Source organism: Lepus europaeus, chromosome 3 (assembly GCF_033115175.1).
Source record: "Lepus europaeus isolate LE1 chromosome 3, mLepTim1.pri, whole genome shotgun sequence".
Classification (NCBI taxonomy): Eukaryota; Metazoa; Chordata; class Mammalia; order Lagomorpha; family Leporidae; genus Lepus; species Lepus europaeus.
In genome coordinates this window covers 133565959-133592775 of record NC_084829.1, presented here as the reverse complement: position 1 = coordinate 133592775, position 26817 = coordinate 133565959, and the positions used below count along the sequence as shown (strand labels likewise).

Here is a 26817-nt window from a genome sequence, read left to right as displayed (position 1 = left end):
TGACAAAGCAGATTATGTTCAAATCTTCCACTTTGATCATAAATTTAGGCCATATTCAATCTCATTTTGATATGAATGAATCAGATGAGAAAAAAAATCTACCAAAATAGCACTTTAAAGCACCTCGAAGTATAAGGAAACTACAGAAGCCATGAAAGCAGTAAGAATATGCCTCATAGCATTAAGAGAGACACTGCTTGGGATAATGTAGATTCATAGCTATTATATTATATTAAGAACAATAACATTCAGTTAGAAATTGCAGCAAGCAATAAATGAATATAACTTAAACTGCTTCTAATTGTGAAGCTCTAATATATGGTTTTAGAAAAATTTATTGAAGTTGTCTATTTTAATTGCTGATCTCTTAAAATTTTCTAAATCCTTTAAGCCAGAGTGCAAAGTAAGAGACAGACATAATGCAAAAAAAGTTGTTTATAAACAAAACTCCACTTTGATCATATGTAGTTAAACTAGAACTAGACTTCATATGTAGTTGTTTAAATGTGTGTCAAATAGGAACTCATGAGTCAGTAACCACTTTGAGAATAACATTTTGAATTTCTAAAATTTAGTCAGGCTTTCTGTTCACATACTTTGCTAAAAATCTATAAAATCTTTTGAGAAAAGCGTTTATTAAACATCAACAAGAACTGTGTTAGAAGTGAGGGCACAAGAGGAACAACACTACCATTGCTCTTAAGTAGTTTAAAATCGAGTGGAGAGACAGGCAAGTAAACAGATAAGGTTTCAGCACTATGGGTAAGTGCCGGGTTAGACGTAAATGCCAGAGGGTTAGGAGAGCACACTGTGCAGAACCCCTGACCCAGCGCCGTTGACCCAGCTCAGCTGACCGGGTGTGCAGAAAGCAGGCAGTAAGAGAGGGCTGCTCAGAAGCATGTTATCCTGGTGGGGAAGACACCACCTGGAAAGAAGCTATAGGCTTTGCAGAGACACAGGAACCTGGGAGACTCAGGGAACTGTGAGACACCAGTACAAGAAAGAAATAAGTTAGCATCAAGCCTTGCATGCTTGACCACTCACTTGCCCATCGCTCATGAGGACTAGAGAGGACCAAGGCAGATCATGAGTAGAGCAGTGATATAATCAGGCACATAGCATAGGAAGGCAACCCTAGCAGCAACGTAAAGCAGAGCAAGAGAGTGAACACATCAAATAAAACCCAAAAAGGAGGGAACAGAGCAAAGAGAAAGACTTTGAGAGAGACTACAAATTAAGCATGGACACAATGTTGTGACGGTGGAGGACAGATAGGAGGAAGACACCTCTGTTTTCTCATGAAACTTTCTCAGTAGCTGACCATGCCATTCACTGAGATGGAAAACACAGAATGAGAGGAGAAACGAAGGAATATGAGTGAAATGAGAGCTCCTGAATTCAGTTTTTAACTGCTGAGTTTGTGGACCTATGAACTTCCAGGCATGGATGCCCAGAAGGTAGCTGAATAGACAAGAAGACAAAGAGCATGTCAATGTCTCTGTAGCCGACATTTATCAGGTATTTACTCTAAGTGAGGCGTGTTTATGTGTCAGGGATGTCTGATTTTATATCTCAAGCCCTACCATACTATGTTGTATCATGCAAAATCAATTATAGGTCTTAAGGCCAGATAAAAGTGGGTTCAATTCTAATCTTTGCTACTTAACTGCTATTTGACCTTGACCCACTCTAAGCCACAGTTTCTTCATCTGTAAAATAGTGGCCTTAAAAATTATTTTGTAGGGATTCAGTTACAATTGGAGAGAGTATATGGAAAATGGTACAAACAGCATTCATGTGCCATAAATGGCACCTCCTATCTCACAGATATCCAGAGAAATAATTCTGCTTAAGGTAAAGTAGGTATAATAAAAGTAAATTCCCTTTCATCTTACTATTAACTTTAATTCCACTCCTATTTATCCTATGTTTTAATAAGTGCTAGCACATGTTTTGATACAATACATTCCACAAAACTTAAAGCATTTACAGATTTCATTCAAATAGAATCCATTTCAATGTAAAGGGGGAAGATTCCCCTTTTTATGACATTTCCATACCAATGAATGCTACAATAAGAACGCCCCAAAAACAATCAGGCAGGATGATGTCAAAGAGACAGCTTTGGACTTGGAGTCAGAAGCCCAGTGTGAATCCCAGCCCTGCCACTTACCAGCCACTCGCCAATACTGCCAAGTTCACCTCACAGTTCTAAATACCCCTTTGCACATGAATGAGATGAACTGTTGGGCCACATGTTATAAATTCAGCAAGTGGATTCAAGCTGAGAAGCTCAACTGGCCCCCCAGGTTTCTCTCAAGTGTGAGTGGGAATTGTTACAAGCATGTATCTTTTAAAAGGAAGTGGGCTACCTGGTCCTAAAATATTACTGAAAAGATAATGTAAATGTAATGGATTACAAGTTATGGGCTTCACTGCATGAAAGGTGATAAAGCATTTTGGTTACTATTAAACAGAAAAGCATTCTCTTCAAAGTTCAACTGTATTGTAAATAAAATTTCCTTCTTGAATATCTTGAATAGACACACGTCCAAACATCCTGGTTTGATGAGACTCCACCTGCTTTAGATCGAATGTTTCATGTTCCTAGAAACCCCTCTGTCCATGAAAAACACAGAACAAACAAGTTGGCCACCCAACATTTTACACACGCACACACACACACACACACTTTCAAGTGACCCTCAGTGTATCAGAACAAGCTACAGATCAAAAAGATCTCTCTCGTAAGCATCAGCACTAAAATGATGACATCATTCACTATTGACCATTTAGGTGCTTGGCCACACTAACAAATCTGATTCCAGCTGGATCCTTGCACATGCAACAGCACAGAGGAGAGAGACAGCAGCTGCAGTAATGGTCACCCATTTTGCTAAATCTGTGCTGTGAATAGTTAATAGTTCAATGGCCAGCATATTTTTAAATGTTATGTATTTGTTTGAGAGGCAGAAAGAGAGAGTGAGACAGAGAGAGGGAGAAAGAGAGAGAGAGAGCTCCCATCTGCTTGGCAGGCCAGGGCTAGGTACCCAACACAGGTGGCAGGAGCCCAAGTACTTGAGCCACCACTGCTGCCTCCCAGTATTTGCACTGGTAGGAACCTGTAGTCTGGAGCTGGAGCTGAGACTCAAACCCAGGTATTCTGGTGTGAAACACAGGCATCTTGACCAGTGGGCTGAATAACTATTCCAATAATCAGCAATTTTTAAAAACTGTTTTAAATTCCCTGCCTCTTGGATGCCATTTTTGCCTCTTTACTAAAAAAAGCCAGGTAATTTTTTAGAACATTTCTACCATTTGACAGATTTCAGTTTTATAGCTTTGCAATTGTTTGTCACTTTTTCCTACAATGATGCAACAATGAAACAAATTATATAATATATATTGAAATAAGACTGGTCATACAGGTATCTAAGTTAAATATATGGCTATCATTGCTTTTTTAAAAATTTTTGACAGGCAGAGTGGACAGTGAGAGAGAGAGACAGAGAGAAAGGTCTTCCTTTTTGCCATGGGTTCACCCTCCAATGGCCACCGTGGCTGGCGCGCTGCGGCTGGTGCACCGTGCTAATCTGAAGCCAGGAGCCAGGTGCTTCTCCTGGTCTCCCATGCGGGTGCAGGGCCCAAGGACTTGGGCCATCCTCCATTGCACTCCTGGGCCACAGCAGAGAGCTGGCCTGGAAGAGGGGCAACCGGGACAGAATCTAGTGCCCCGACCAGGACTAGAACCCAGTGTGCCGGCGCCGCAGGCAGAGGATTAGCCTATTGAGCTGCGGCACTGGCCTGCTATCATTGCTTTTAAATAAAGTATTCACTGAAAGACATACTAGTTTTAAGTATAATGGCAAATATTTACCAGAACATATATTTCTATTTTAAAATGAAAATCATCATATGCACCTTTTCTAGAACTACATTACTATACACAAATATCTTATCCTCCATTGTCCAAGGGAGACATTAGATTCTAAGGTCACAAGGATCTTCAAAAAGTTCATGAAAAATGCATATTATGGAAAAACTATGTATTGCCTTAAATTTTTTTGATCAAAATAAAATCAGTTATTGCTTTTTAAAATTTTTAATTAATATATTATTTTTTATTTGAGAGTCAGAAAAAGAGATAGAGAGCACCCATTCATTGGTTCACTCATCAAATGCCCACAGCAGCCAGGCCTGGGCCAGACTGAAACCAGGAGCTGGGAACTCAGTCCCATGTGACATGTGACTGCAGAAACCAATTCTTGAGTCCTCACCTGCTGCCTCCCAAGATTGAAATCAACAGGAAGCTGGAGTCAGTAATGGGACAGGGACTTGGACCCAGGCACTCCACTTTGGGATGTGGGCAACCCCACCAGCATCTTCACCACCACCCAAATGCTAAACTTGGTCTTTGATTCCAATTTCCATGAACTTTTTGCAGAACCCACACACAAACTAATAAAGAATGGCATCCATCTACAGAGCCAAAGTTGTTAAGCACATATCTTCTGATTGATAACATTGTTAGCTGTTGTGCCCAGAAGAGCTTGAGTGACATTTTCTAGAAGTATGGGCAAGTGGGAGAAACCCTCTCACTGCTTGTAGCTCCATGCACTGAAGAGCCACTGCCATGGAGACCCTACTAACAAGATAGGAGGAGCAGCCATACAAAGCTGTTTCCTTTGGGAAATCAGAACCTTAAAAGAATTGTCATCAGTCTGGTGAATTCTTAGTTCTGCAACACACTTAGTAAAATAAGAAAAGCCCTTGAGAATTGCAGGTTCCATGTTTAAAATGAACATTTCAGGCTTCTGATAGTCAGCATCAGGAAATAGCTAATATATGTGGAATAAAACCTAATAAAGGAGGCATACAGAAGTTTTAGACTGTCTAAACACTGACACGATTTCAAAAGCCTTGTCTTTTCACCTTTGAGTTTTCCAGTAGAGAGTAAAGAGAGATATCAAAATGGAGCACCAATACTAAGCAGAAACAGCATAAATCTCCAAGGTCTGTTTATAGCCTTCAAAGAGAATTTGAAAATCAACCAAATAATTTACTTCTTATAATATATTCCAATTAACTATGTTTTGAGTAGTCTTACCACAACTTTTTTCAGCGAAACTGGGATTGAATTAAGACTTACTGATTGTTCATTTAAATCCTGGGAGTCTTCCATGTGGTTTTCTCACTTCTCCTGCCACTCCCCAGTAGAAGCAGCTTTCTTCGATTAAAACTGGACTATCTAAAACAAAAAGATGAAATAAAGGGGGAAATGTTATCTTTTTATTATTTCATAAAATTACCAAAACATATTAAAATTTCGCATGATAGTTGGTTATTTGTAGAAGCATTTTTAAAAGAACAAAATTCAGTAATATTATCCCCATATCTGATACAAATAATGATCTTGTAAATAATACCACAGCAATTGGGATGTATGGCCCTACTCAGGAATCCTGTAGATATACACAAAAAAATCTGAAGATAGCTTTTGAGACACACTATATGACAAATAATTGGTGCACTATTTTGCTGAAACTGGTTTATTTCATTAAGCAGCTTACAGGGTAAAAATCAAGAACCTGCATTAACTATTCATTTTTTCTAAAGATTTATTTAATTTATTTGAAAAGCAGAGTTAGAGAGAGAGAGGGAGAGACAGAGAGAGATTGCCCATTTGCTGGTTCACTTCCCAAATGGCTACAAGAGCCAGCGCTGGGCCAGGCTGAAGCCAAGAGCCAGGAGCCAGGAGCCAGGAGCCAGGAGCTTTTACCTGGGTCTCCCACATGTGTGCAGGGGCCCAAGTACTTGTGTCATCTTCCATTGCTTCCCCAAGTGCATTAGCAGGAAGCTGGATCAGAAGTGGAGCAGCTGGGCCTTGAAATGGCACCCATAAGGGAAGCCAGTATTAAAGGTGGCGACTTAAACTGCTATGCCACAGTGCAGGCCCCAAACATTCATTTTTTGAAAGCATATAAAATAAATGAACAAAATTTGACATCCACTGTGATGTGACAGTTTTCTATATATCAGGAAAATCTGCCCATATTACCACATGACCATTTTCCATTCCAAGGGTTATAATATTACAAAATGTACAACTAATTTCAAAAAGAGAATGAAAATAATACTTTATGATAAAAAGGATTTTATAAATAAATGGGGTAAGGAGAACTGGCTAATAAACTACAGTGAGAATAGCACTTAACTGGTTTTAAGAAGTTAACCTTGGAGACCAGCACTGTGGCACAGCAGGTAAAGCCACCACCTGCAGAACCTGCATCCCATATTGGCAACAGTTCTAGTCCCAGCTGCTCCACTTTCAATCCAGCTCTCTGTTGATGTGCCTGGGAAAGTAGCAGAAGACGGTTCAAGTCCTTGGGCTCCTGCACTCATGTAGGAGACCTGGAAGAAGCTCCTAGCTCCTGGCTTCAGATTGGCACAGTTTCAGCAGACATTGTGGCCACTTGGGAAGTGAACCAGTGAATGGAAGACTTTCTCTCTCTGCTTCTGCCTCTGCCTCTCTGTAACTCTATCTTTAAAATAAATAAATAAATAAATAGTTAATTGTAGAGCTGGCACTGTGACAAAATGGGTTAAACCATTGCCTGAAACATTGGCACCCCATAGGGATGCTGCTTTGGGTTCCAGTTGCTCCACTTCTGATCCAGCTCCCTGCTAATGCACCTGAGAAAGTGACACAAGATATCCCAAGTCCTTGGTCCCCCATACTAACATAGGAGACCTGGATGAAGCTCCTGGCTTCGGCTAGGCTGTTGCAGCCATTTGGGGGGTTAACCAGAGGACAGAATATCTGTGTGTGTGTGTGTGTCTATCTCCCTCTCTCTGTAACTCACCTTTCAAATAAATAAAATGAACCTTAAAAAACAGTAAGTTGATCTATACTCATGCCACATTACACTAAAATTTTCAAGGAAGGGCTAGCACAGTGGGTTCAGACACTACTTACGGTGTCAGGCATCCCCTATGAGCACCAGTTCAAGTATTAGGTATTTCACTACTGATCCAGCTCCCTGATAATGTGCCTGGGAAAGCACGGGAACATGGGAGTTCCATTATCCTGGAACATGGGAGTTCCATTATCCTGGCTTTGGACTGACCATTCTGACCATCTGAGGAGTTAATTAGCAGATGGAAGATATCTCTCTCTCTCTCTCTCTCTCTCTCTCTCTCTCCTCTGTCTTATGCGTTCTTTCAAATAAATAAGTGAATCTTTAAAAGTTTTTCAAGGAAAATCAAAGTCTTTTAAAATCCTAAGAAAAACTGGCTTTTTTTTTTAATTTGGTAAATTTCCAGGAAGCATAGGATTTTTAGAACAGTAGCAGCAGAATATAGCACAAAAAAACCAGTCTTTTCATCGTCCTCCCATCCCGACATATACACACACACTTAAATTCCAAACTTAACCACAAAGGAAAATCTAGGGGGAAAATACATGAACAAATATGAAATACAATGGACTAACGTCACAAAATATAAAGAGCTATTACAATTCAAATAGATATGTACACAGTTTATTAAAAACAGTCAATCATTACAAAACAATGTTAAAACTCACAAAATAAATGAAATTCAACCCAAAATAGCAGTGATACAAGGTAAAAAAAAGGCTCAGGTGAAAAAGATGTCCATCACCATAGGCACAGACGTACACATAATTTATTAGTGTTATTTCAAGGAATATTCAGTGACACAAAATGCTTCTGAAAATATGATACAAGTAGAAAATAATTATTCCAATCTGAAGAAACAATAGATTACAGTTCAATTTATTGATTATTCAATATTTTCCAAAGTTTTTGCTTAGTTCTACATAACTCATTGACATATTCCTGGCTACAACAAGGTAAACATGGTTTTAACTTCTGACCTTTTATGTTTGTGGTATCTTCCACAATAATTGCTATGTTTCTTCTTATAATACATGTTTTAAAAACTACAAGGGGGCCGGCGCCACGGCTCACTATGCTAATCCTCCACCTTGTGGGGCCGGCACACCGGGTTCTAGTACCTGTCGGGGCGCCGGATTCTGTCCCGGTTGCCCCTCTTCCAGGCCAGCTCTCTGCTGTGGCCAGGGAGTGCAGTGGAGGATGGCCCAAGTGCTTGGGCCCTGCACCCACATGGGAGACCAGGAGAAGCACCTGGCTCCTGCCATTGGATCAGCGCGGTGCGCCGGCCGCAGCGCACCAGCCGCAGTGGCCATTGGAGGGTGAACCAATGGCAAAGACCTTTCTCTCTGTCTCTCTCTCTCACTGTCCACTCTGCCTGTCAAAAAAAAAAAAAAAAAAAAACTACAAGGGAAAACTAAGAGTAAATTTTAAAATATTTTATGCACATATGCACATGACACAACTCAAAAGTATATTTTCACTCTTGAGATCTGAGAACTGGAAAATGGTAATAGTAATATATGCTATGTGACAGTCTCGGTGAAACTCTAATGACAAATACTTGAAAAGTAGAAGAGTGTCACCTTGAAGGAAAGCACAATCTTAAGCCACATGTGAAATAGGAGGATGGGGTAGGTAAGGCGACTCTTTAGCCTGCTGAGAGGTGTGGCACTAGTCATCTGAATTCAGGAAGATACACAGTTGAGGCATTCTAGATTTATTTTTTCATGTGCCTTTATTGATCTTCAACTATTTCATGGCAGAGAGAGAGAGAGAAAGAGATATATATAGAGAGATTTTACTTCTGCCAGTTTACTCCTCAAATGCTTTCAACATGGGTGGCAGTAACCCAAGTACTTGGACAGCCATCACTACCTCCCAGAGTGTGCACTGGCAGAAAGACAGAAGCAGAGCAGAGCCAGAACTCAAACCCAAGCACTCCAATATAGATGTATGCATTGCACGCAGTGTTGTAACTGCTACACCAAACGCTTGTACCTGCCATTTTACTTTTCACTTTGTACTAGGACAATAAGAACAGAAACATTTGGAGAAACATTATTTGCTAAATTGGAATATTTTAACTTTCCTAAAAATTCAGTAATGAGAGGGCCAGCTCTGTGGTGTAGCAGTAAAGCTGCCACCTGCAGTGCTGGCATCCCATATGGGTGCTGGTTCGAGACCTGGCTGCTCCACTTCTGATCCAACTCTCTGTTATGGCCTGAGAAAGCAGTAGAAGATGGGCCAAATCCTTGGACCTCTGTAGCCACGTGGGAGACCTGGAAGAAACTTTTGGCTCCTGGCTTCGAATCAGCACAACTCCAGCTGTGGCAGCCAATTGAGGAATAAACCATCAGATGGAAGACCTCTCTCTCTCTCTCATTCTCTCTCTCTCTCTCTCTCTCTCTCCTCTCTCTCTCTGTAACTCTTTCAAATAAATAAATAAATATTTTTTAAAAGTTCAATACTGAGAATTAGTTTAGCAAGTAGTAATTTCCTACTTACCTGAACTAGTAATAAAAAATATTTACAATAAAATTAGTGCCAATTCCAGTCAAACCTGTAATTTACTTACAACATAGTGTTTTGTACTAGTTTTCCAGGAATGTCATAACTAAGTACTACAAAACAAACTTATAAAACAGAAATTTATTCTCAGTTCTGAAAACTATTATTGCGTACATCTGGGCTTTCTCTGGAGGCTCCAAAGAATCTTTCTTTGTGTCTTCTTGGTTTCTGATTGCCTGCACTCCTTAGAATTCCCTAGGCTATAGCTGCATCACCCCAGTCTCAGCCCCCTTCATAAGGTGCTTCCCTGCCTATCTCTTTACAAGGTCTCCTCTCTTTCTCTCTGTCTCTCTGTCTCTCTGTCTCTCTCTCTCTCTCTCTGTGTGTGTGTTTGTCATTGGATTAAGGTCTATGCTAATCATTACAAACTTCATCTTAACATATTTGCAAAGACTTTATTTCCAAATAAGTTCCCATTCATATATCTTTTTTTATTTTTTCTTTTATTGTTTTTTTGACAGGCAGAGTTAGACAGTGAGAGAGAGAGAGAGAGAGAGAGACAGAGACAGGTCTTCCTTTGCCATTGGTTCACCCTCCAATGGCTGCCGCGGCCGGCGCACTGCGGCCGGCGCACTGCGCTGATCCCAAGGCAGGAGCCAGGTGCTTCCTCCTGGTCGCCCATGCGGGTGCAGGGCCCAAGGACTTTGCCATCCTCCACTGCACTCCTGGGCCACAGCAGAGAGCTGGTCTGGAAGAGGGGCAACCGGAACAGAATCCGGCGCCCCGACTGGGACTAGAACCCGGGGTACCAGCGCCACAGGTGGAGGATTAGCCTAGCGAGCCGCAGTGCCAGCCCCATTCATACATCTTCAAGAGACAAAATTCACCTACAATACGTGTACAACTATCATACTGAAAGTACTTTTAAGATGTGATAAAAGGAGTAATAGTTTGGCCTAGTAGGTAAGACACCAAATAAGATGCTTGTGTCCCACACTGTATTACCTGGATTTGATATTCAGCTCCCAGTTCCAGCTTCCTATCAGTTCAGACTCTGGGAAGAGGCAGTGAGTGATGGCTCAAGTCTTTGGGTTCCTGCTGGGTTAAATTCCTAGGTCTGGACTTCCAGCCTGTCCCAACATGGGGTTCTTGCAGGCATATGGGGAGTGAACCAGAAGGTAGGAATGCTCTTGCTTTCTCTCTCTCTCTTTTTTCTTTCTCTCCCCTTCTCCCTCTCTCTGTGTATCTGTGTGTGTGTCTGTGTGTGTGCTCTCACTCTCTTCTTCTCTTTATCTGCCTCTCAAATAAACATTTGTTTTTAAAGATGTGATCAAGATATGAATATAATACTCCCAGAAAGGATACGTAAGAATTAAAACAAGTACACTCATCATCATAAAAGAGGTCGGAACTTCCCAGAAGGACCACCACCTCAGGGAGCCATAGCTGACTCCAGTGAAACTAAAATTAAGACTTCAGGAAAGATGTCAGAGCCTGAGGGAATTAAGTAAAAACGAGGCTTTTTTGGGTTAACTATCAGTTCAGAATCAATTTAATGTTCCAATTGGGGAGTTATTTGCATCAATGTTCCATGTTACAACATAATACTTTGCTTTACATTTCCTTGAAATTTAGATTAATTGTTACTAGTTTGACTTTTAATGGTAACATGAATTTCTTTCTTTGCCAAATACACTGAGGTACTAAAATATTATGAGCCAGTGATTTTATATTATTGAAACAAGTAAAACTACCGAGGCTAATTGCAGGCATAGTATTATTTTACATCATAATCGAGCAATGGTTGTTATGCTAAATCCTTTAACATTTAGTTTTCACAAATATATGAGAAAAGGATGAGAACATTCTTCAAATCAAGTAAGAGAAGTATCACTTCATCATAAAGATATAAAATTAAGGAATAACAGTAACTTCATGCTGTTTTATGAGGCAATAATCTAGTTCCCAGCTCTATCTCAAGGCACACAGAAGGTGAATTTCAAGCAGAAATAAGAGCAACCTCATCCATTTCATGTTAGACTATTCCTTCCACAGTTACGTTTTCAATACATAGATATCCTTTTCTTTAACTCTGTTCTAGAAGTGAACTTCTGTGTTTTAGAAAAATAGAATAGAGCAATTCAACAAATCTTCTCATTTAAATACAGTTTGAGTTTCCTTAATTAGAAAATTAAAATCTGAAATGCTCTGAAATCCAAAGTCTTTTGAGTGTCATATCTGCACCCAGAGTATTTTGATTTACATTTTCAGATTAGGGGTGCTCAACCAGTGAAGTCTATGCAAATGTTCCAAAACTCAGAAAACTCTGAAATAATACTCTAGTCCCAAGCAGATAATGGACACACAACTGTGTTTGAGATTGATAGGCAAAATATCAGGATAATTCTCAGAAACAGAACAAGGCACTGTGGTCAGGTGCAAGTGACAGAGACAAAGATCCCTGAGCCTTAAGGAACAACATGTTGAAGGAGATTTGAGAGTTTGTGGATATTCTGTAACACAAATTTAAACCTCTATCTTCTAACCAAACTTCAGTGAAAGCTGAGTTGTTCACGCATGTTTCACCCTGGCTGAACAAACTCCAAACATGAAGGGAATGTACCTCTTCTCTGTGCCAGGGCTGGCATAGGATGGCAACAGAAGCCACATGTAGGAATCCTGCACCTGTGGGATATGTGCACAAATGGTGCAGCCTTCAACCAGTCATTTGAGGGACACCTGGCCTTTGCCTTCTATTCCTGGTCCAAACACTCTCTACATTCAATAAATTACTAAGTCCCAGGCAGGCATTTGGCACAATGATTACGATGCCCTTTGGGAGACCTGCATCCCATCGGTGCACCTGGGTTTGAGTCCTGGCTCTGCTTATCATTTCAGCCTTCTGCTAATGTGCATCCTGGGAAGTAGGAGGTGATGAATCATGTGACTGCATCCCTGCTACCCACATGGGAGGCCTGGACTGATTTCTGGACTCCTGGATTCAGCCTGGTCCAGCCCTGGCTGTTGATTTGTGGAGTGAACAAGTAGATGCAAGTTGTCTGTCTATCCTTTACACTCTGTCTTTCTCCCTATAAGATAAAAAATAATTCTCTAATTTCTGTAAATGCCTCTTAGAGTCCATTCTAATCCCTCCATGGCTCTCTCTCCTCACTGCTGCTACATTGTCCCTTGCCTGGAAGGGGGCTACCAGTAGTGTCTCCATCCCCTGAGTCCTGCTCTCTGGACATCCCTATGCACAGTGCAGGCGTCAGAGTGAGAGTTCTAAAATACAGACCTGACTGCATTCTCTTAAAACATTTCACAGCTTGGCCCGATCTTTAGGATGAACCAGTCCTTCCTGCATCTGTGGCTGTGTCCAGCCGAAGGATCTGTCAAAGGATCCCTCGAAGGGTAATCAGGGATCTTGTGTTTTGCTCCTGGAGGCTGCTATCTCAAGTGAGATTTCTGAGGAAGAGCTCCTCATCCTTCCCCAAATGCTGGGGCCTGTCTTCAGAGGGTCCTGGAAGGATACAAGTACAGTCAAGGCCTACTTACTTCTTAATGCAGTGAAAAAATAAACAGATGGAAAGAGGAGGTAGACTACATTCCCCCATCCATGCTCCAAGCATCTAGTATACACTTAGAAAAAAATTTAAAGATGACTGCAGCTGCCTAAACTTCTATTCCAGTCCATCTGGAAACCCTACCATGGAGAGGGGGTTAACCTGAGTAGTCTTACTCATGACCTATGATAGTCCATAGGTGGGCTTTGAAGAATCTTTGTACCTGTGTAGAGCTGCTGGAGGGGGTGCCCCTACATTATATTCTAACACTCAGAATGGTTAAAAGATGGTATGGAGTTCTGCTTTTCAAACTGTAAATTCATTTTCAGAAGCACATTTCATAAAACATTCATTTGTTTGCACAGGCGATATATTCAAAGATATATCAATAAGATTTTGGAAAATGGAATTAAAAGATAAATTTATTTGGGTGCAAAAAATTTGAAACCCATGCTTATGAAGGTCATGGAAATGTGTATTGTGAAAAAATCATGCATGGTTTTCAAAAATGCCTGTACCAAAATAAACTTACTTTTGAATAGCAATTTCACTGAATTTTGTAAACTACCCTTATATATCTGTTACACAGATATATATTCAATTCAATCCACTAGGTACCTTCCCCAGATATTCTCCAGTTGCACAAATTACTTGTATCTACCGATGCATCTTGCTGAGGATATGTGCCTGGAAAAATATCCTCCAGTGGCAAAACATCCAGGATATAAAACTTAGGAGCTCTTCAGAACCATGTGGAAAAAGCCGGTCTATAGGGAGAAAAAGGAGGGATCTGACCCAGAAAGAGCAAAAGTGAACATGGCAAGAAAGTCCTGGCAGAAAGCAAGCACCTGGATCTTGTTACCCATAAGGTCTCACTGTTCTGTTCTTCCTGCTGCTCAGTTGTCCAATTCTTCCTTGGGTTTCATGAGTTCTTCTTGCCATCTTCAGTTAAATTTTCCTTTTTAAGCATACTGCCCAACATAAAACGGTACTTGTCTAGGAAGTCAAACAACTAATATTCTCCTTACATTATTGAGAAATTAAGCTCTGAGCAGTCATCCAACAGGGCACTGCTTTACAGCTCCAATGCTCCTAGTTACCTACACTGCCCTCCAAATTTCATTAATGGATCTTTGAAGCTGGGTCAGATACTGGTTAGTGCCAACTGCTCAGGCAGCCTGACTGAGAGGGAAGCCAATGGCACAAACAAAGAACACCTAGCTCCAATTCTATGGCCAACTGTTTAGAGAAGTGGAGATGAGCATTCTTTGACCCTGCACGTGATTCTCTTCCCTGGCTGTAGAAAAGGAAAACAGCTGAGGTGTCCAAGAAATAGATCTGCATGAATAGTAATGAGTACCTTGTCTGACTTCAAGCTCCTTAAACGGAGTTCAGCCACAGCTAGGTACTGAGCTATTTCTGAACTTCTGTAAAGCTGGCACATAGGATTTGCAGTTGTCCATTTAACACAAAATATTTCCTACTAACAATACTACTACTCATAATAGGGTAAATAACTCTCATGCTAAAAAATTACAAGCTCAACTTCATAATAACCTTTTGGGTCATTTTTAATAAGTTCATCTGATGGCAAAAATCTTCCTGGAAGTATAGATTATGATTATGTGACTTTTACCAAGTCTAAGCAAGGTTTTCTATTTTGTTTGTGCTTGCTATTTGCTGACGTTGGTTAGTGAGCCTTGAAAACACAGAAGCAGTTATTACTGAACTGTGTCATGAAGACATGTGAAAGATTTCTGAGCTCACACTACTCTTGTTTCCCCTGCAGATACTGCAGGCCAGCTGTCTTATATGTTGCTCCTCTTGCTCCTCTCAATCACCACTTTGGCATTATTTTGCCAACCACTTTGTAGACATTGCAGTGGTTCAACTGTCTAGCTAGCCTACAGTCTGGCAAAAGAGGAAACATCTGAGCTCTGTCTTAGACGACGTCTGCCTTTTTCTCACCTGTGAATCTTTCTTCTATGTAACCAGGGAACTTGTTTTGATGAAGAGTATGACTGTAAACAGTGCCTAACTCACTTCCGATGACTTTATACCCCTCCTGAGAAAAGTGCAGCACAAAGCATTTAATATGTCTCCCACTATTTATATTTAAATTTTTTAAACACAGAGATACCAGTTTTGGTAGAGGGAATACAAATGTAGTATTTCCAAGTGAATATGAGTAAAATAGATCTGCATGTGAACTCCTGCTTTACTACTACTAGGTAACTGCATGGCCATGAAAAAGCTAATTAACATCTTCAAATACCATTATCTTCATCCTTAAAATAGGGATAATAAAAATATTTGTGTTGAATTTTGCTAGGATTAAATGAAATAATGTATTTCTAAATTATAAATCATTCTGATTACTAGCAAGCATGTGAGGAAATCTCTGCCTTTATATTTGTATTTTGCTCTTCATATACTGAATGAAAACATTTGAACGTTCTTTGCTGCATGGCAGAGTACTACCCATACAATTTCTTCTCAAATGTAATAGTTCCAGCTCTGCTCAACTATGAACATCATAGTGATCAATGGTTTCCAGGAGCTGTATGAGTGAGCTATAGTCAAACAGCAGTCAAAAGTCACCAGTCTTTTACCAATTTCCTGAATTCAGATAAACCTGTAAAACTGAATTAAAATTTAGCTAAATAGCTCTCACTACTTTTTGGTTTTTCATTGCACATAGCATCAGAGTTGTAATCGGACTCTTTCATGCTGAGAAGCTGATTCAATCAATAAGGAAATTATAGATAGGTATGTGACATAGAAAGCATCACAAATACATCAGCATTCTGTGCCAATGCAATGCTAAGAAGCTTTAAATGGGTAAAAGTAGGAGCAAAGTACAAAATATTAGAGAAAATGGTGACTGGCTAATACTATATAGCCTTGAAACCAAAATGTAGGATGGCACGTGTGGCATTACTGCAATAAAACATGTGCTTCAGATTTCTGACAAGCAAGATGAGCAGTAAATGGAGTTTAGAAGCAATCCAAAGGCTGTTGGAATGCTAAAAGCAAGAAGTCAAGACAACCTGGATGGCTGTGGTGCTGAAAGCAGCCAAGAAGAGAGGTGGATAGAAGCAATAATACAAGTGTAAAGGCTAAATCGATAGGAAACAGAAATCGACGAATAATTGACAGGACAAATATGACTTTCGAGTGTCACACCATGATCCATGAGACACTGTTGATATGGAAAGTTTGAGAGAAGATTCCTTTATATTTGCATTGTTGTTATTGTTTTTGTTGCCTATGTCTTCATTTGTGGAGATGGGCAGAAAGCAAAAACAAGAATGAGATCCAGAGGGCCAGAGTTGTAGCACAGAAAGTAAAGCCACAACCTGTGATGCTGGCACCCTATATGGGTGCTGGTTCTAGTCCAGGCTGCTCCACTTCCAATCCAGCTCCCTGCTAATGCACCTGGGAAAGCAGAGGAGGATGGCCCAAATGCCTGAGACCCAGAGGTAGCTCCAGCCCTGTCCGTTGTAGGCACTTGAGGAGTGAACCTGAAGATAAAAAATCTCTCTCTGTCTCTTCTTCTCTATCTATCTCAGTAACTCTGCAAATTTAGAAAAGCTTCATGGAAGTGTTTTTAAAAATATTGGGACTAGCATTGTGGCATAGTAGGTTGGGACTCCATCTGTGACACCAGCATCCCATATGGGTGCCAGTTCAAAACCCAGCTGCTCCACTTAAAATCCAGCTCCCTGTTCATGTGCCTAGGAGGGCAATGGAGTATGAACCAAATCCTGGGAACCCCTGCACCCACACGGGAGACTGGGAGAAGGCTTCATGCTCCTGGCTTTGGCATGGCCCAGCCCTGACTGTTGCAGCTATTTGGGGAGTGAGCCAGTGGATGAAGGATCTCTCTCTCCTTCTCTTTCTCTAATACTGCCTTTCAAATAAATAAAAACAAATATTTATATATATGCACCAAAATTTAAAAATGGAAGTGAATGAATCAATTAAATAGTTAATTAGATATAGCTAAACAAACAATTTGTGAATAGAAATAGGCCTTAGGAAGGGACCACTTCTGTGAATGAAAATAGTGATAACAAAGACTATAACAAACACATAAGCATAGCTTCTCCTCTAACCTTTCACAGTAGCATTTGGGTATAAAATTCATTCCCTTGATATTGTGGCTACATTAAAGTTATGATCAGTGTACAAAAAAATGCCATTATAACATCTAAAATCCAAAGATCTTTTCTAAGAATTCAGAAAATATTGTCTCAAATTAATTTGGTGTTTTGGTTTTCAACTCAGTATTGTGCTTCCCTACTGTATGCTTTGTCTTTAAGGACAAACTTAGAAAGAGGGAGATACGGAGAAAAGATATGAATCCATATAGTTCTATTTCTTTGCCATTGGATCATTATACCACAGGTCTACAACTTGAAGCCTCTTTGCAAATGGGACCTCCCTCCCTCCTTTCCCTCCTTCCTCATTTCCTTCCTGCCCCCTTCTTCCCTTCCATCACTCCTTTTCCCTCTCTTTCCTCCCTTCCTTCCTTTCTTCTTCAGTTCTTCCTCACGTGTTTGCCTTTCAGACCTCCACTCTCTGGTCTGCTCACCCAGCTACAAAGCATAAACTGAATCTTGCTTTCACATGTATGACACATGTATGACTCATGTCATCCCAAAATCATTTTTTTCCTTAAGTGACTCTACTTTATCAGACCACGTCAATGTTTCCCAAAATAGATCCTGGGAGAATTCAAGTAGCCCCAAAAGCATACTTGCTTAGTAAATACATTAAACAGAAGGCAGGTTGCAATAGGTCATTGTACATCATTGCTTGTAAACAATTCAATTATAAATTGATGTTATATTGAAATGGATCAGCATTAACATACATTAAAGTATCAATTTAAATCCAGACAAAAATTTAAATAAAATTAATTATCTGACATGGAAATTTATAACAATAAATTTTCAAAGCAGTAAGAATGCTTAGAGCCTTGCTTGCTTGCCTGTTTTAATAAAGTCTTTTTCATGAAAATTCAAGAAAAATAAAAGACTAACATTTGAGCTTCAGGCAGATTTAGTTTGCTAGTACTTGGGTGAGTCTGGATTTGTTTGCAGTCCCTAGGGGTTCAAGGTTCATGCTCTATGGGTCCAAGAGATGTTGGAGCCAAAAGAGCCTCCCCAGAAAGAACACTCTGGAGGCTGAGCTGGTGAACCACACAAGCCCTGGAGCCAAGTCTCAGCACTGAGTCTCCCTTCTTTTTTTTTTTTTTTAACTTTTATTTAATGAATATAAATTTCCAGTGCACAGCTTATGGATTACAATGGCTTCCCCCTCCCATAAATTCCCTCCCACCCGCAACCCTCCCCTCTCCCGCTCCCTCTCCCCTTCCATTTGCATCAAGATTCATTTTCAATTCTCTTTATATACAGAAGATCAATTTAGTATAAAGATTTCAACAGTTTGCACCCACATAGAAACACAAAGTGAAACATACTGTTTGAGTACTAGTTATAGCATTAAATCACAATGTACAGCACATTAAGGACAGAGATCCCACATGAGGAGCAAGTGCACAGTGACTCCTGTTGTTGACCCAACAAATTGACACTCTAGTTTATGGCGCCAGTAACCATCCTAGGCTGTCGTCATGAATTGCCGAGGCTATGGAAGCCTTCCAAGTTTGCCGACTCTGATCATATTTAGACAAGGTCATAAAAGACAGAGTGAGGATAGTAACCAATGATCCTAAGAGTGGCATTTACCAGGTTTGAACAATTATACAGCATTAAGTGGGGAAGAGGACCATCAGTACACACAGGTTGGGAGTAGAGCCATTGGTGGTAGAGGTTATGATTACAAAGGAATGAGGCCCAAGTGTGCTAGACAGGGTCTAGAACAAAGGACAGAGTCATTATTAGAGGAACTAAGAAAGGTGCTGTCTAAGCTACAATTAAGTTTTGTGATTGAGAGGCAAATAGAACCTGATAGAAGGGGCTTGATAATAATCTGGTGGGCTTTAGGCCTTGTAAGTTAAGAGGCCCAGACCTATCTATCTCTTCACATGGGGTATATCCTAAGGGAGGTGTGAACCTCCTAGGGGAAGGCACTCTGTTGACTTTCATGACTTGGCTGGCCTGGGAGGAGAGCTGGCCAGGTAAAGGCAGGGGGCATCTCTAACAAGAAATTTACAGTTCTGCCTGCAATGTTGCTGACCCTACTTGACCATCCCCTCAGCTGCAGTGGTCACTTTGGAAGTTGGGCTGAGTGAAGGGCTTTTCAGCTTAGAGCCAATAAGATCTGTGGCTCTGACCTGGGCATCCTTCGACTCCAGGGCAGGTCCATTTCCAGTGATCCAACTCTTGGCAGAGCTGCCAGGGCTCTTCACAAGCTGACTTCTGCTGAAGCCCAGGCTTACCACATTGAAAGCCACTGCAGTGGACTGGCCTGTTGGGTCTCCTTGAGGGCAGATCACTGTACAGATCAGCCATTAATAGGCCTGCCACCCATTGCTTCTGATGCCGAGCTTTCTTTTCCTCCTGGTTTGTGTTAAAGCAGACCACAGGATGCAAGTCAAGGGAGTGCCCGTTTCCCATCTCTAATCTTCGGTGGCCTGAACTACAAGTCTATAGTCACAGGCATGTTCTGTAGTAGTTTTTCTAAGGTAGACAATGCCCATGAGGAAAATTACATGAGTCTCCCTTCTGACTGAAAGAAAAGATCAAGAAAACAAACAAACAAGAAGAGACCTTCACTGAACCCCTATAGAACTGGGTGAAGATGGGCGCATTGCTATTTTCTTTGGAGTCTTTGTTTCAGGGTCCTCTGCTGGGGGACAATGCTAGATAGCTTCCTTGTGTTCACACACTCCTGGCCCCTGCTGTTCAATCCAGGAGAGGTGAGGTCCCACCCAGAGAAACAGTGTTTGCTTTAGATAGGACCAATCAAGCTTGGGGAAAGAAATGAACAGGGTGAAGAAAGCCTAGGAAAGTATGTGCTAAAGGAGTAAGAATACATCACAGTAAGAATTTAAAATGTGAGAAGTGAAACTCAAGAAGATGGCAGAGGGACTGAGAAGCAGAAGAGTTTGTGCCCTCATGATTAAACCAAAAATAAAGAAAACCAGTTGTACAGACATGGACACTAGTCCTTCTGCTACTCATCATGAGTACTGGGGTTTAACCTGGTCACCGCTGCCCCAGGCCTGTGCAGGGCTCCAGCCAAGCTCTTGTTCAAGCAGGTGAATAAGCCATATTCATTCAGGAAGAAGCTTCATGGACACTGCTGCAGCCCACATATATTTTATTAATGCTTCATTTTCATTTCCATGATTGTGAAAAAAATACAGTACTTTTCTTTGAAGAAAATATCTAAGATATATAAAGTAAAATAGTATTTACAATACCTAAATTAAGACCATTTTGCAAAAACTCTGATTCTTTTAAAATACATATGAATGAATGAACAAAGAAGTAAACAAAGTAACACCTCTAAGATACATATCAGGAAATGGATGACTTTATTTCATGGAGTTTCAGACTAAATCAGGCAAACAGAATTGTAGATTTCTATGTTTGCCATGACTCAACGTACAGCTTTGGGAAAGCCTTGTAATTTCCCCATACTTCAGTTTCTCACCTTATAAAAGGAGTATACTGCTTGAAATTCAATTCCCTCTCAGCAGTGAAAGTTTTGATTCAACATTTATAAAACGCTTTTTTAGCTTCCCTGATTAATAGGCAAAATACCGTGGCAGTTGTATAATACACTTTCCAAAAAATATAAAGGTAACTGTTTGAATCTGATGTAAAATAATACTTTGCTTGAGAAACAAATATCAGTCATATTTATTACTGCTCCATTCCATTTGCTAAGTCATAAAAATTACTTCTAACAGAAAAAGGGTCAAATTAATATTCAAGCCGGCTGAAGCGTTGTCATCGTGGGGCTCGCCTGCCATGGGGAAGGAGTGCTGTTTTGCTTTGCCAGGCTACCCCACATGTTTATATGGCAAAGTCAGGAATGCCGGGTAGTGGTTTTGAAGGCCTCTAGCGTATTCGCTGGTTTCTGGCATTCTAATGCACTCTACTCTTATAACCATAAAAGTACTCTTGAGTGCTTCTGGAAATATATAACAAATCCTTAATCAATTTAAGAGTGTTTTAACTGCATACATGAAATTTCTTGGGAGGAAAATGTTAGCTATTCTATACACATATAGTACTTAAGTTAGCAAGAGAGTTCCTTCTCAAAGGCACAGAGCAGTCTCCCCATAGTCATATAATTTTCAGTTTTATGTGCGTAAGTCCTATTGAATCCCTTAGAATAACAGGAAATTCTGCAGGAAAAAAAAGCCACAAAAATTGATAGCCATATTTATTGAATGCTGGAGGAATATGTTAGTTATTTTGAGCTGAATTACTCTTTAAAGGCACTAGACAACAATTGGAATCAATAGTTAACAGAATCTAAATTAACCTTAATTAATCTTAATTAACCAAAACATTCTGGAGAAAGAATTTTCTACATACACGAATCTAGCAATAAAGCCAACAGACTGATATAATTCACTTAAAAATTGATGTATCACGTTACGTTAGCCAGGACTAAGGATAAATTTTCTGGATTTTTACCCAGAAATGTTTTGAACTTTATTTTTGACATTAAAAATATAATTTTTTCAGACTCATAGAATAACAACTAATATGATACAGTTAATGTTTTGATACACAGTAATATCTATTAACACATTCAAAATGGAGTAATCTCATATCAATAAAATGTGTGTACATTTATGTCTCAAAAAGCTATAGTAATATATAAAATTATATATATAATATATATATGATGCTTAGAATGGCACCTAAAGCAGAATAGGCTCTTAATAGAATAGTGTATAATTCTTCCTAAGCTCTCATTAATCATGTCATCAATTATATTGACCATACCAGAGTCATAGGCATTTCTCCTAATCATTCTTTTTAATTTGTTTTATTGAGAGAGAGAGAGAGAGAGAGAGAGAGAGAGAGAGAAATATTCCCTTCTGTTGTCTCACTCTCCAAATGCTTGCAACAGCAAGAGCTGGGACAGGCTGGAGCCAGTACACTGGAATTCATCTGAGATTTATCAAATGGATGGCAGGGATCCAAACACTTGAACCATCACTGGACCCTCCCAGTGTGCGTATTAGCAGGAAGTTGGCATTAAAAGTGGAGCTGGGACTTGAACCCACTTTGATTTGGGATGCAGACTTCCCAAGTGGATTTTTTAATTGATTGATTTATTTGAAATTCAGAATTACACAGAGAGAGACACACACACATACAGAGTGAAAAGGATCTTCCATCTGCTGGTTCACTCCCTAAATGGTCACAATGCCCAGGTCTGGGCCAGGCCAAAGCCAGGAGCCAGAAGCTTCTTCTGGATCTTCCACTTGGAAACAGGGGCCAAAGCACTTGAGCCATCTTCCACTACTTTTCCCAGGGCGTTACCAGGGAGCTGGATTGGAAGTGGGGCAGCCAGGACTCCAACTGGCACCCACATGAGATACCAGCATCATAGGTAGTGGCTTTACCCTCTATGCCACAGCACCAGTCCCCCACTTGGTATCTTAGCCACTGCACTGAATGGCCACTCCTCTCATAATAAGTCTAAAAAATATTTTATGAAGCTAAGAGAAGTATGTAGTAAGTATGACATATACTGATTCACTTCTTCCTACCAATTAGTTTAAGAACTATAAATATAAATAATGGTAATTCAAATACCTTAATAATAATTCATAAGTGAGAAAGCAACTATATATGTTACACAGATTTTTTTAGGTATGTAGTTAACAGAATGATTTATGCTAATCAGCATCTTTCAATTAGTGTACAGTTATCAAAGAATATACTACTATAAACATTCTTATTCACCAGAGAGCAATTAATTACAATGTTCAAGTAATCAGAAATTTTTGTATTAGTTTTTATGGGAAAAAGAATATCACTTTATTGATATAAAGTGTTACAATCTTTTTGACACATATTGTGGTAGCCATTAAACAAAATGCACATACACTTTCACTTATTAATCCCAGCTCTACAGTTTTGCTGACAAGAAGTTTTGCAAGGGTGAAAAGGGATACAAAAAAATATCATCATTCTAATCTGCTTTGTAATAGCAAAAACCTGGAAGCAACTGAAACATATACCAAGAGGGGAACAGTGAAAATATGAAACACATGCATACACTGAAGTATCCCCCAAATTTTTGTACTGACGTGGGAAAATATTCAAGCTTCAGAAGATCAAAAGCAAGTTTGAAGAAAATCAATGATCCTATTTGGGGTTAAATAAGTAAAGTAAGAGTGAGCATTTGATACAGAAGTAAACAAGCCCCTCTGGACATCCAAATCCCTCATTGTTGTGTCTAGGGTTGAGTCTCAGCTCTGCTTCTGATACCAGTTTCTGCTAATGTGCACTTTGGGAGCCAGCAACAAAGGCTTAAGTACTTGGGTCCCTGCCACCCACGTGGAAGACCCAGATTGAATTCCGGACTCCTAGCTTGGCCCGGCCCAGCCTTGGCTGTTGAGGGTATTTGAGGGGTGAACTACTGAAAGGAAGATCTCTGTATCTCATTGTCTCTGTGCCTTTCAAATAATTGTTAAAATCTTTAATAAAAACTTAAAACTAAAAAATTACAGCCTTATAAACTTCTTACATTTATACATGTAGAGAAAAAAATGGCTGACATGATGACACAAAACATACCAAAGTAAAATCTACACTAATTAGTGGAGAAAATGGAGAAAACCATCTTTTACTTTATATATACCTGCATTTTTAAACTTCTTCATGGAGTATAACACACACTCAACTGACTACATAATTCAAAGTTGACAGGTTATGAAATTTTATTGAATAAGACATCTGCATATCACCAGCAACCAAACCAAAATTATCATTATCACCAAGCCAGAAGCCTCTTTCCTGCCACTTCCAAGTCATCACCTCAAAGGCAATCCCATCTTATCTGATTTAATAGTTACACAATGCAAGAATTACTTGTTTGAAAAGACTGAATTAAAATTAAAAAAAAAAACTTGCTCTAGCAACGTGTTTCCTTTTTTAATATTAAAAAACATTCAGGAATTTATTCAAAGAAATCAGTTCAAAAGACACACTGAGACTCTATACAGTGGGGCAGGGGCTAAAACAAGTGTCATCTTTCCTGCATGAACTCTGTTGTCCCTTAGCTTAACTTCATGCAGGAGGCACAGAAAATCTGAAATGCTCTGAAATCCAAAAAATGTTTAAGTGCTGACATGACATTATAAATGGAAAATTCTGCACCATGAAAAGTTGTTATTTGAACCATATATAAAATTGCCTTCACACCATGTTTATAAAGTGTATGAGAAACACAAATGAATTTGTATTCAGCGTTAAGTGCCTTCCCCAAGAATCCCATATACATATTCAGGTATGCCAAAATCTGAAAAGAAATCTGAAACCCAAAATCCTTCTGATCCCAAGTTAAATATGATCATTCCCCATAGTTCCATACTTGAACTACGGCTTAGTGAATAACGTGCCCGCGGTTACACACTGATGAATGGCAGAGCCTGGATATACACAAAAATGGTCTGATTCCAGGTTTCTGTAACTCTTTGTCAAACACAAAAATAAAGACAACAATGCACAAACTTGAAAGCAATGAAGTGTCTCCAAGCAAGGGACTACTTCTTCACTTCATTTTGAGTTAACAACTGCAGGTCACACAACACAGGATGTCATTTGCAAAATGGAAGAGGCTGGCTTTGGCTTCTGATCTGACTCCGTGGTAAATAATGAGACCTACCAAGATAGAGAGCAAATATGTTTCATCTTGATGTAGGGAAGTCATGTCCTACATTCACAATGACTCATACAAGGAAACAAACCACAATTTTTGAAACTATGGGAAACAATAATCTTAATTTTTTGTTATTTTTGGACATAGGAAGAGTGACCCCCCCTCCTAAATAAGCAAGTTGGTGGTTTTGAAGGATCTTGCTCATCTTTGTGTGGAAAATGCCTGAAAACAAACCACTAGAAACCAAACAAAAGTTGTTCCTTCCTCCATCATGCCTGTGTGAAAAGACTTCATTTCTCTCACGTATCCTTTTCATAGATACATCTGGGATTTTTGGTCCCACATTTGAAACACTGTCACAACTACAGAACATGCTTTCCCTCTAATAAAATCCATGATTCTGAGAGCTACAAATTCTTCCAAATAACATAAACTTTATCTCGGCAGAAAGCAACCAAGGAGGCCAAACTGTGTTTCTAGGGAAAACTTGGAGTATGAAGTCCATAAACCTCAACTAGAAACCTGTCTTTTCGATTTTGGTTGATTTAAGATACTAGCTTGTGCTGAACATATTCTTTTTCTTTCATTAGAAATTCAGTAATACTTTGGGATAAATGAAATTCGAAATAAGTTAGAGTAGAAAAAGAACTAATAAGTCGGTTTCCATGGACATAAGCAAAAGAGAATCAGTTTTCCAAACTATTAATGGGATTTGTTCTTTGTAAACATCTGGCTATAGACCAATGTCCTTTGAAGATATGCATGGAACATGTGGTTACTTAATTCTCATCCATATTCCCAGGCGCCAGGGCTATGGGAGGGAAGAGAGTATCTCTGCCCTCAGTGAGCTCAGAATCTCTCTAGAAGACAAAGTCACAAATCATTATCCCCAACACAATGTACTATTATATTAATAGCCCAAATACAATGCTATGTGATTACACCAAGAAGAAAGAATTAATTCTGCCTGAGCCTAGGGGAAGACTTCCCAGAGGAGGTGACATTTGAGCTAAGCCTTGAAAGATGAGTAGTTTTTTTTTTTTTTTTTTTTTTTGTCCAGGTAGGCAGCCAAAGAGTAAGAGGCAAGTAGGGTAAGAGAGTTGGGGCAATGGAAGAGGGGGGTGTGAGAATATTCCAGGGAGAGAAAAGGAAGTGCCTGATTGCATTTTATGCCAAAAAGCATTTGTAAAAATTAGTAAGGCTCACCATGTTAGGGACTCTGTACAAAGAATCAACCCGAGAAAGCAGGTATGTTACATGAATATTCTGAGGGAGTTCCCCAATGTATGAACCTGGGGAGTGCTCATTTGGAAAAACAGAACCTCTGGGTTTTTTTGGCTGTTCTCCAGGGGATAAAAGACTACCAGGCTGCCTGTTCAACATCTGGCATAAAGGACCTGGATGGGCCTGAGCTCTGCTGTGCTTTCTTTGGGTTTCCTGTCAATGCATGGAGCAGGGCCCTCATGCACTGTCTGAAGACTCACAGTTTAAGCCTCTGACTTAAACCTCTCACCCCTCCTACTCCGCTGGAAGATCCCCCACCTGTCATTGGGCTGCCAAGTGACCACTTCATCTCCTTGCTAAAAAGTGGCTGTGGAGGGTCCTTTTTATCTTAGGAGTCAGAAAGACATTTTTGTCACAAAGAGTGTGCTGTATCTGCAGACTTTCTTCCCCAAAAATACATTTTAAATATTAAAGCATAAATAATCAAAGAGGAGAAAGGCGGGGCGGGTGGGTGAGGAGGAATAGAAGTGTGAGAATATCCCAGGGAGAGAAAAGAAAGTGCCTGATTGCATTATGTGCCCAAAAGCATTTGTAAACATTGTAAAGGGAGAGAGAGAGACAGAAAAAAAAATTCTTGCACCTGCCTACTTGAGCATCAGTTAGGAAATGATATGAAAACTCTAGGACACTCTGCATCCAGGCAAGATTACTTGCCTAATACAATGAAAATAAAGCCACTAAATTAGACAATGCATATGCACAGAATTTCAAGCATC

General features: G+C 39.8%; 1 protein-coding gene across 4 annotated transcripts in view; it reads right to left on the bottom strand.

The window, feature by feature from the left end:
• Positions 1-26817, bottom strand: part of EYA4 (EYA transcriptional coactivator and phosphatase 4) — a 291369-nt gene that overhangs the window by 251707 nt on the left and 12845 nt on the right. For all 4 annotated transcript variants that reach the window (XM_062186786.1, XM_062186787.1, XM_062186788.1 and 1 more), the window contains exon 2: positions 5150-5248. In XM_062186786.1, coding sequence (XP_062042770.1) covers positions 5150-5182 — 33 coding nt within the window. In that variant the 5' untranslated portion in view covers positions 5183-5248. The remainder of the gene's footprint in view (positions 1-5149; positions 5249-26817) is intronic.